This window comes from Engraulis encrasicolus, chromosome 14 (assembly GCF_034702125.1).
Source record: "Engraulis encrasicolus isolate BLACKSEA-1 chromosome 14, IST_EnEncr_1.0, whole genome shotgun sequence".
Lineage (NCBI taxonomy): Eukaryota > Metazoa > Chordata > Actinopteri > Clupeiformes > Engraulidae > Engraulis > Engraulis encrasicolus.
Genome location: NC_085870.1, coordinates 34,015,051 through 34,026,896, shown reverse-complemented (window position 1 = coordinate 34,026,896; position 11,846 = coordinate 34,015,051). Strand labels below are relative to the sequence as shown.

Below are 11,846 nucleotides of genomic sequence, written 5' to 3'. Positions count from 1 at the left end.
CTTAAACATGGGAAAGACAAAGGAACACAGCATACAAGTGAGGCAGATGTGCGTCGACCTTCACAGGTCAGGCAGAGGCTACAAGAAGATTGCCACTCAACTGCAGCTGCCCATATCCACTGTGAGAGGAATAATTAAGAAGTTCAAAACAACTGGAACAGTGGTAAACAAGCCTGGACGAGGACCCAAGTTTATTTTGCCACCACGCACAGTGAGGAGGATGGTAAGAGAAATCAAAAGATCTCCAAAGCTCACTGTTACAGAATTACAACAAATGGTAGCATCCTGGGGTCACAAAGTCTCCAAATCAACCATCAGGCGCTGTCTACACGCCAACAAGCTGTTTGGGAGGCATGCACGGAGAAAACCTTTCCTCACTCACAATCATAAACGCAAGCGTCTGGAGTTCGCCAAGCGGTATTGGGGCTTCAACTGGGACCGTGTGCTTTGGTCAGATGAGACCAAGATTGAGCTTTTTGGCAACAAACACTCTAAGTGGGTCTGGCGTACCACGAAAGATGCGCATGCTGAAAAGCACCTCATACCCACTGTGAAGTATGGGGTTGGGTCAGTGATGCTGTGGGGCTGTTTCGCTTCCAAAGGCCCTGGGAACCTTGTTAGGGTGCATGGCATCATGAATGCTTTGAAATACCAGGACATTTTAAATCAAAATCTGTTGCCCTCTGCCCGAAAGCTGAAGCTGGGTCGTCACTGGGTCTTTCAGCAAGACAATGACCCTAAACATATGGCCAAATCTACACAGAAATGGTTCACCAGACACAAAATCAAGCTCCTCCCATGGCCATCTCAGTCCCCTGACCTCAACCCCATTGAGAACCTGTGGGGTGAGCTGAAGAGGAGAGTACAGAGGAGAGGACCCAGGTCTCTGGATGATTTAGAGGGATTCTGCAAAGAGGAATGGCTGAAGATCCCTCTTTCTGTCTTTTCCCATCTTGTGAAACATTATAGGAGAAGATTAGGTGCTGTTTTGTTGGCAAAAGGGGGTTGTACAAAATATTAACACCAGGGGTGCTAATAATTGTGACACACATTATTTGATGTCAAATAATTATTTCTTTATGTGGGATTTTTTCCCCACTGAATAAATGCACTTGTATAGAAGGTTGGATTTTTCTCTTTTTTTCCATTAAGGTCCCATATTATTTAGAAAAAAAATAAAATAATTGGAAGCTAAAAAACACATCTCAACCAGGGGTGCCAATAATTATGGAGGGCACTGTAAGTATTTCAGTTACCACACCTTTAGCTACAGGGAAATAATATATTTTTCATTTAACACATTGACTACCAATTCACGGGAAAACACGTTTTTACTTCCCATGCGTTGGCTCCCAAAACGGGAAACCCCGTTTTTGAGTTTTTATTGTATTTTTCATAACTAGACACTTCAATGCTTATTGTGTGTGTTTTGGGAGCTCTGTGATAAGTAGAACATATATAGATGGCAGTCAAAAGTTTGTGTCATCATCTGAACATTTTGTAATAACTGTAGGCTACTGTATGGAACTGTTGCCCTGCGTCGGTGGCGTCACTGTTGCGCCCCTTTCCCCTTTCTATGTAGCCTACACCTTGCCAAGTGTCTGCGATGCTGTCATCTTTATAAACACAAGGATCTTGTTTGTATGTTGTTTCCTTGGTGCTACAGTAGGCTACAGTCAGCGTCCACTTTATGCCGCTTTATTGTATGCTTAACACAATAATTACATTAGACAACACTTTCACATCGACTTAACACACCTTCTGGGAAATAGCCTAATGCAAACCTTGGCCAGATCCTACACATTGTGAACTGTGAATGGATTATTACCCTTACCTCGGATTTGATCTGCAACCAGATAAGTTGGATTCTTCATTTTGTACTTTTATTACTGTCGGTGAAGCTAGCATTGCTATGTAAACTGTAGCATACATACATGCATAGCACAGCACAACAGCTGTTTCCCTACACAGGGATCGGAGACATTAACGCATACGATTAACGGGTTCTGTTGTTAACGTTGGACTAAATGCCTTTAGGGACGTGTTTTTGGATATGTTTTGCCTATTGCGTGTGGTGGTGTGACTACGACCCGTTTTGTATGTGCAAAGATTAGTTGTGCAGGAACAGACTGTACACAAGGAACTGAAACGTACTTCCGGAGGCGAAAAATGCGTTTGGTTGGTTGATACATTTGGAGGGGGAGGTGGCAGAGAAGGAGAGATGTGTCTAGTAAACCAATATCATATCGGTCTCCTTGAAAAAGCGCAAGATTCTGAAACGGGGCACGATTCATAAAAGCCTCAATATCTCCATTCCATGTTGATTTTGGCGGATACCGGTGTAAAAGACTATCTTGGGCCGTATTAACTGGCGACTGCAGATGTTAGAAGCAATGATGATTGGTCGTAAGTAATGTCACTAAGGGCGATTCATTCAGACCAGGATTGATAGACTGTCGTTTTGACCAATCGCTGTGTTTATATCACCTGGAGTCCCCAGATGGGACCCAGATAGTCTGTTACACCGGCTTTGGTTTAACTCACGATAGCTCGGCAATGAAAGCACGTACAGACATGCGGTTTCCACGCACTAAGAGGTGAAAGTCTCACCTTTCAAAAGAGCCATGACATGTTTCAGTGGCCCTATCACACAATATGCTATGACTGTACAAAAAATACCTAAAAATGGTTTAGAACGCTGGGAGCCTACGACTTAATTCTGAAAACACCCCCGGTATTCAATGTGTTAATAGGCTTATTTTGACTGCTGGCTTTGCTTTGTTACTTTGGAACAACAATCAAATCAATGCTTTGAAAATTGATGTCAAATAGTTTACGTGTGCCATTGTATTATAGTTGGAAGAATCAAGAATAATGCATTTTAAGTCACTTGAGGTTTTTAGTCCCTATGACAATGTAATAAAGACATGGGGGTTTAAAAGCACTTAAAATATTCAAATGTTATGAACATTGTTGATGTCGAAGCACGAACATCAAGTAGGCCTAACATAAGTTTATACGATTCTATCAGCCTAAACCACAAGGGAAAGCTGCCTGTTCTATCTGTATTGATGTGCACACACATACAGTATACATACATATACTTGTATCTACCATTTACAATGTGACCGTGTCACTGCACTGTCTCTAATCTCTCACCTTGCTTCTGAACTGTCAAGAGTCAGCTCGGTCTCTCAGGGACCGAGGTCCTGCATGCTACTGTCTCTTCCTGGGTTGAGCGGGGCACAGCTGAAGCAGCCACACCACTCTTCATCTCCTCTTCCCCGACTTGCCCTCCACTTTTGTGCTTGATTTTGGCCGTGGCGGCTGCTGCCAGATTTTGGGAGCTCAACAGTGGATGTGGCATTTGATCCTGTTTCAGGAATACCTGCCTGTTTGTCATTTGTGGGTGCATATTGGGTTGGGTAGGCTTTGGTCTGCCCGAGTCTTGGGCTTCACTGCTGGTGAGGAGCCATGGAGCGTGAAAAGTGTGAGGAGGTATGACAGTGGAAGTAGTGTTGCTTTGCTTGTGGAAGGTGTGAATAAATGGGTATTTAGTCTGCTGGGTTGTTTTTTTGTTTCCAGTCGCATTGTTGGAAGGCGTATTATAGACCGAGCTGATGTAGCTCCTTGCTGCGTTGGGAATGGGAAATATTGGTTTGTCAGTTGGAGTATCACAGTGTAACACCCTTTGCTGTCCTGCTTCCTGATTCATGTTGACCTCTGTGCTCAAAGCCAACTCGTCAGTCTTCTTGTTGTCTGACACTGGTCCTGTGGAGTTAGTCTGATCCTCCATAATTTTGCGCTTTTTAATGGGCAGAGCAGTTTCCTGGAGAGTCTTTGGCGAACTTCCTTTGACTGTTTTGAGTCTCAAGTCAGTGATATGCAATGTCACCGGAAGTGTTACATTTATACTGGGACTGTTGTTAATGTTTCCTAAAGATGAGTTTACTTTCGGCTTGCGTCCTCTTTTCTTAGGGGCTGTCTGCACCTTCTGATCGATTTTCCGTTTACGTCCACGGTGTTTGTGGGCAACGGGCATTTGTTTAATCCCAGCAGGCCTCTCTGCTTCAGCGCTGAGAGGCGTCAATGGCATGTTGACCAAAAGCTTCCCAGGACTTTCCTCCACCACACGTTTCACGGCTACGCCATCGATGTGCCTGCGTTTGCCACTACCTTTTGGACGCCCTCTCTTCCTGCCGACGGGCTTGACCACCTTGGGCTTCTTCACAGGCCTCTTCTCTCGCCGCGACGGGCAGCCGCGGCCTGTCACCGTGAAGTCGAAGTCGTTTGGGTTTGTGACGTTATCGCCAATCTTCTTGAAGTAGGCAATGAGCTCCACTTTGGAACGAAAGGCTTTCCCCTGTGCACTGGAAAAACCAAAAGGAAAAAACAAACACACTTGGTAAGGAAGATAAGACATCTGCAAAGACTCTTCAACAAAGATGTACTGCACACATGCTTTGAAATCAAATCTTCTGTTAAAATAGGAAACGTATGGTCTCTGTGGCCTCAGTGTTATTTACTTTTGACCACTCTATTAAGGCATCACATCACAAACTTTGTCCTTCACCAGACTTTCAAAAACTGTATAGGAAGGGAAAGTGGAAAACGGAGATCCTAGCAGTTGTGTTCCTAACCCCAGGGCGATCCTATTGAAAATCTCATAGACAAGCTTTTTTTTTTTAAATCCCACAAAGAAACTGAAACTGTTCTTTCTGGTTCGGATTTTGGTTTGGAATGAACCACTTGCCAAATTCTGGATAAGAGCCCTGATTTTAATTTCAATCATTTCATTGTCTTTATGCTACAAGTTGCAGTGTATTTTCACACACATACTTATTCACATTGTCATTAAAGGAGAATTCCTGCCAATTTCAAAATGGAGTTGTATTGCTCACGCTAAGCTTGACTTGACCTTAGCATTTTTTGTTCAGCCATTTCCAAGATTCTGGCCATTCTAAAGGCCATTCTAAAGATTCTGTTAACTTAAAACAATCATCCTAATGCACTGCAAATATCATCCCAAAAGTTATTTAGCATCAGCAGACACCTTATAACACAGCAATAATAGCTGCATTTTCTCACATTGTCAACAATGCAACAGCATGTTGAAATTGTGAGGAACTCTCCTTTAAATTACACAAAACACCTTACATTGGCATGACTTACTTGATCAGGTAGACATCGTACTTGCCCGCTGACCGGCCTGATTTGCGCTGCTTCAGTTTCCGTGTCCAGCCCTGTGGAAGTGTGGGGTCGTCGTGTAAAACGCTGCAGTCTCTCAGGGAAGTCTCTGTCTGTTTGGGGGAGACAGTGGACTCCAAATGGGCAGAGGAGATGTCCTTGGTCTCCTTGGGCCCCTCGAGTCTCCAAGACCCTGCCTGGGGGTCAACTTGGTCAGCCCACGACTGCTTGATATGTGACGGAGGCTGTGAGGACAAGGCTGATTCAAGCTGCCTGCCATCCCAATGCTCCAAGCAGAGTTTCTCTTTCAGGGCAGGAACACTGACCTTTTGACCTCGCTCATCCACGTCTGATATTTTATCTCTGTAAAGATACAAGTTTCACCATTGATTAAGGAAATCTCTTTTTTTAAGATTTTTTGTTTTGTTTTTTGACTGTATTTATGATAGGACAGTGAAGGTGGTGGCAGGAAGCGAGTGGGGAGAGACAGACGGGAAAGGGCCGGCAAAGGATCTAGGCCGGGAATCGAACCCGGGTCAGCCGCATGGTAGACGAGTGCCCTACCGGTTGACCACGGCAGGGCCTGATTGAGGAAACTTACATATTTATTTAGTTTTTTTCTTATTTTGCTTTTGCATAGCCCCTGTAAAATCGGGTTTGATTTGGCAGGCAAGGAGCATTAGGTTTAAAGGGTGGGTAGTCACTCATACTTGTGTGGTGCATCTTGCACTTGATTCCTGGGTGGTTGACGTTTAAGGGCGTAACACACACACAAAAAAGTTTTTCCAATTCCTGAAAAAAATTATGGAAAAAGATGGAAAAAAATAGAAAAAAACAAAGCTCTTATGGTCCATGGAATTTCGCCTAAGAAAACTTAATTTTTCTGTAAGATACAATAAAATGATTAATATTCTGCACAAACATATCCCCCATGCTCTTTGTACTATTGTTCCTTTAACCCCACCCCCCACACACACTACTACCCACCCTCACCCTCACCCCTACCCACACACGCCTATGCATTGTACAGGTAGACAACTGTTCCACTGCATGGTTTCACTGAATTACTTGTAATAATTGTGTGAATGTGACAAATAAATCTCCTGGTATCCTTATATCCTTGCATGATACATGAAAAACAAGTAAGGATTGAGTAACACATTGCATAAGCATGTCACACCGCAGGACATGAAGTCACACCACAGGAAATTCACTGCATTGTGGCCATTTTAATCCTTTTGTATACATGACTGACCTCTGAGGTCATGCTAACTAGATAATGATATTGTGTATAATCTTAATATGTGTTTTCATGTTTAAAAAACTTTTTTTCCTTCTATAAGATCAGTCACACCACAGGACATCATAAAATGAACCTAAGCATTGTGTGACAGAAACATTGCAATATGTAGACATATTGAGAGGTGAAAAGGCACCTTAAACTTCCACACCACTGTCCAATAACTGAGGTACTGACTGGTTAGGAGCCTGTCTTTAAGACCCTTGTAGATGGTCTTACAGCTGCCCGTTTACAAACATTGACATACACGTCACCCCACCGGACGCAATTTGTGTTACGAAATTGAAATTGTAGTTAATATTACTGTCTTGAGTTTTTTCACATTCACATATCTTAATCTAAAGTTAATATTTATGCAATCATGCCAAATGCTTCAAACATCATTCAAAATATTGTTGGTTAATTTATATATATATTATATTCCAGGTTTCATTAATGTTACAGTCACACCGCAGGATATTTGACATATAAACCTTTACATAAATCTAATCAAAAATGTTTCTTCTCATCTAAGACTAATATGAAACATAATGTACCACATCTTCTTTCATTGACATTTGTTTTTAAGAGGAAAAATAACAGTTTTATAGGTTTTTAACCAATGTTACGAACAAAACAAATTCAAAATGTTTGCTGTGGACTGCTAAGTCATGGGTTGCTGTGATTATTATACAGTTTCCAGTAGCATGCCCCCTCAAAATGCTGTGAGCTCCTGCCTAGCTTTGTCCCAAATGAAAAGAAAATTACTATCTTTGGTGTTTGAAATTCACGTGCATCTGTTTCGAACCAGTTAGTTCTAGTCATGGTAATTTCCTGGGTGTTGACTTGGATGGCATAGTCATTTCTCCCTAAATTTCCAGTCTTGTAACTTGGCCTTGTTACAAATGAAAATTATAAATGTATTCACCTCCCCCCACCCACCAACTGTTAGTTTCATAAACAAACCAACAACCGTCTGGCAAGTCTGACTCCCTAACCACTTGTCCATGACTAGGCCATTGAGAAACAATAACACAAACGGCTTGTCGGCCATTCTATGAAATGGGTGTCTTTTCCATGTCAAAATTTGTCAAAATTCAAGTTCTATTTTTGCCTTTTGAAATACTGAATGTAATATCACACAGTGAACTCTTTGAAAAGGCATGGGACTATCTTAAAGCCTCTTATACAGTATATTAACAAAATGTATAAAAGTATCGTCCTCAGTCCTGTTACCAAAATACATGGGATATTAAAAGAAGAATTGTTGACAACAGGAACTTGGTAACAGGAGTGAGAATTGAGTAACGGGAAGTTCAAGTAACAGGAATGAGTTTTAATTTGAGCAATGACCAATTATTTGTCAAAACATGAAATGTAGCAATGTGGACGTTATGCTATCTCAATGTAAGGTCAGTTTGCACATTGTGATTTAACAAAAGTAGCCTAATGTTTCATTTTGTTTTTTAAAAATAAACAAAAAAGACACATAATTTAGGTAACAGGACTGAGTACTGAGAGTGACTACTTTTGGTTTCAGTGAAGGTTTTGTCAAAAATATTCACCAGATTATCAGAGAACAATTTGGTCTTCCCATGTCCTTCACAATGGCAGACGGGATGTACATTGGGCAACTCTTAAATATGTGACTTGGGGAAAATCCCAAACATTTCAGAGCGGCGATGTGGTAACAGTACTAAGTGAAAACTGATGAACAGGATTAAAATGCTTATTTTAAATAAAATATTACAAATTTATTATGTTTAAAATTTATGTTAAGTAAATGTGGGATATGGCATTACACAAAAAGTGTAAGAAAGTTACATTTTAAGGATTTTATTAATTATATTTCATTGATAAGGTAAGCGTTTTAGCATTGGGACAGGTGTGCATGTTTTTCATATAGCTTAAAATGTTTTAAAATATTTTTTCAAGTTTTCTACTACACATGTCCACATGTGGCTCTTTTGGGAACTGTATATGGCTCTTACTTATCTAGGGTTGCCAACCACCCCTTGAAATACGGAATCGTCCTATATTTAAAAATAAAAGTACAGGTTCCATATTGAGTTGAAACAGGGCATGGGAGGTTAAAATGTATTAAAATGCAGGAAATTACATCTAAGAAATACAAAATTTTCAGGGAGAGGACTCCCAGACCCTTGCCATAAATGAAGTCGACAGTTGGCAACCCACTTAGGCCTACCCAGGGTTTAAATTGGGGCGGAGCCCTTCGGAGCGCAGCTCCGCCTCCTCACCTCGGAGGGACAGCCAAACGGAGCTGCGCTCCTGCTGCCCCACCCTCAGTGTATTCACAGTTCATATATTTTCACCTCTTCTTGAAATATCATATTTCTATGAAAGTTTTCCAATGATGGCAGCATAAAATAAGACTAAGGGACTCCCGCATTATTTCAGTTATTATGCATCTGCATTCTGCATGATGCGCTGCGAGACACCACAATTTGAGTTTGTAGCAACGTTGCAACTTTGCAACAGTTGAGCGGTCCGGAGCGCTTGCTCTTTCTCACAGCTAGAACTACTCCGCTTCGAGTATGTCACTACTTCAAGCCTGTCCTCCATGCTTTCATGTTCAATGTGCAAAGTTAGTAGGCTAGATACAATGCCTTTTACAAAACTGAGGTAAGCTGTCATTTCATTTGATATCGGCTAGCTTTCAGGCAAAGTTAACCAAACAGTCATGCAGAATAGCGTGGTGTCTGCCTACTTTAACAGCAGTTTGTTAATGTGAGAAAATCAACATCAAGTTTGGGATTTCCGTCCATTGTTCTGTCAGAATGTGTAGCCATTTGGCTGCAGGTTACTTTTATGTGGGCTTAAACATGCCAGGAACGTATTAAAAGTTTTTAGACAGTAAGCAAATGACAGGGATTCCTGCGTGTCCATAGCGTTGCGTGTAGAGCAGTGCACCGTCTCTCTCGCGCTAGAATTGCTGCAGCAAGTTCCAATCTATTGCCGCCTTTTGCCAAAGTTATTGCTTTGCAAAAAAACATTTACTTAATGCGACTGAACTGTAATTAAAACATATGCACGGAGCGAGATAGCTGAACTAACTATACTACTGAAATAAGAACGCCCCATATAATCAGTCAGCCAAAGGGGCAATCTGCAAAGAAAAGACGTGTCCGAGTGAGAAGATTCTCTGCAGACTCCGCCTGATTTAAAGTGACAGTGCACACTTCCACGCACTGTAATAGAACAGCATAGCCTAAGCATGCATTTTTATTCTTTTAACTTTGTTACTTATTAGGCATAAAACGTGCTAATAAATGCATGCTAAACCCATGACATTATAGGAGAATTTAAATCCATCATATGATCTTTTAAAACAAATTGTTATTCACATCAAATAATATGTGTTCTTAATAGTCTTAGGTCTACACCTTTGTAGCTTGATGGTGCAGTGATGGTGGTCAGAATTAAAACTTTTTTGCCCCTGTACTGACAGTCCAATAGCATACTGTTGCCAACTGACAGGAGAGAATATTAAAAAGTAGGCTACATAAATGCATCAGGTGTGATACTGGTCTAACTGTTCCTATTTTTTAGCAACCCAATACAGTGAAGAGGGAATGAGGGTACCTTGCTGTTTTTCTCATAACTGAGTAATACATTGATTTATGTATGATATTAATTATGGGCAATAACTTCATAGAATACATGTATTTGCCTGATGGGGCGATGTTAATTTAAAAAAAAAAATTTTTTTAAAGCTATTTTGACCGCGAGTGCAGGGCTCCCCCACCTCCCAAAAGCCAATTTAAACACTGGGCCTACCTGTTATCAATAAAACTAATAACTTGACAGTACAGTCTAAAATTGTTGGGCTCAATTGAAATACATGCTTTTAATTGTATTCAGTGTTTTTAAAATGGTATGGCTCACGTGAAAATTTATTTTTAACAAATTGGCGTTTATGGCTCTCTCCAGTAAAAAGGTTCCTGACCCTTCGCTAGGCCTATGCCGCACACGTTCAACGGCGGCAATGGGGAAACTGGTCGCACTGGCAAATCCGTTGGCTTTTGGGGGTGTGTTTGGGGGGCGGTGGCTTAACAGCCAACTCCAAGAAAAACATTTGCGCCCCTCCATCCACCCTGCGCATCATACGAAGAGAAAGTGTTTTATGTAGGCTTGTAACCTAACTGTATTTATATGTTGGAAATAATATTACCTTTGCTGACAATAAATATAAGCCAAGTACACATCGTTATATGAAAATATAATATTGCTGACAATAGCCTACCAAATGGACAATCGGGCAAACATATAAAACCATAGCCCCTACTTCATCTCAGTTAAGACAGAGCTGGACAGCCAACCTCATGTTTCTATGTACCTTATGCTATGTTTTGTGACCTACGTGGGCCATTAACTGATGCGCTTTGCAAAATTTCAGTATCTGCAGAGAGGGGATGGGCTTCCTTGGTGTCATGGTAGTTAGCATGCGTCCTCCCGTCAAACCTCGCTAAGTAGGCTAGGTTTGTGCCTCGTTTCGACAACTTTCTCTGTACTGACCATAGCAAAACCAAATGTAGCTTCTCACATGGTGAAACTGACACATGCATACAAACTCACACGCACGTCTACTCAGCCGCGCGCCAAAGTCATTTTCCCTGCGCGCTTGCAAATGCACCGCATGGAAACAGCTCGTGACGTAGCTATTCTCTCCGCCTTTGACAAAATAACAACAAACGGTCTACACACGACTCTACATGGGCTCTGGCAAATATATGCGAATAATAAATTGCAGGATAATTATAAACACACACTTACAGCCTTCTCCCTCCACTGTCCACGGCAGCCATTTTTCAATCAGTAATTATATAAATAATATTGTATTCACACAACCTACCCCGCCCACCATAGTGTGTTTTGGTGTTGTGCGATACATGTAGGCCTACACCAGTCCCGCGAGAAGGGAAAAATGAACAAATGATGCCAACAACTTACAGAGTAGGCCTACAGAGTATCTTTAGGCCTACATGGCTTCTATCCTACTCAGGCCTAAAAGTAAAGTATATCCATCTAAACTCTGGTAGGCCTAGAGTTTAAAAACGAAGAAGGAAAGAAAAAGTAGCCCAATTTGTGCAAAATGACTTCATTTGACTTATGAAGAGGACTAAAAGTAAAAGGCATATCGTTTCTGCTATTCAGTAGGCCTATCATTCTCCTATCCTCTATTGCTCAGCTATCATCAGACACAGTGATCAAAGATGGTAGGCCTAAGAGAATTCAGAGTTCATTCTACTCAACATTGTGTAAATATTAAAACTGGCATATGTTAATCATCTCGCTGTTCATCTGGTATTACACTGGCCACCTGCAGAATTTTACACTGACTTTTGGCAGCACTGTTAGA

The 11,846-nt window shown here is 41.4% G+C and overlaps 1 protein-coding gene across 1 annotated transcript; it reads right to left on the bottom strand.

Moving 5' to 3' along the window:
* LOC134462467 (methyl-CpG-binding protein 2-like) lies at window positions 1–11,293 on the bottom strand. Its single transcript, XM_063215507.1, has 3 exons — window positions 11,261–11,293; window positions 5,173–5,550; window positions 1–4,370 (listed from the first exon to the last, which is right to left on the bottom strand). Exons 1-3 carry the CDS (start codon window positions 11,290–11,292, stop codon window positions 3,182–3,184), a joined length of 1,599 nt encoding a protein of 532 aa, XP_063071577.1. The 5' UTR covers window position 11,293; the 3' UTR covers window positions 1–3,181.
* Window positions 11,294–11,846: the final 553 nt, after the last annotated feature.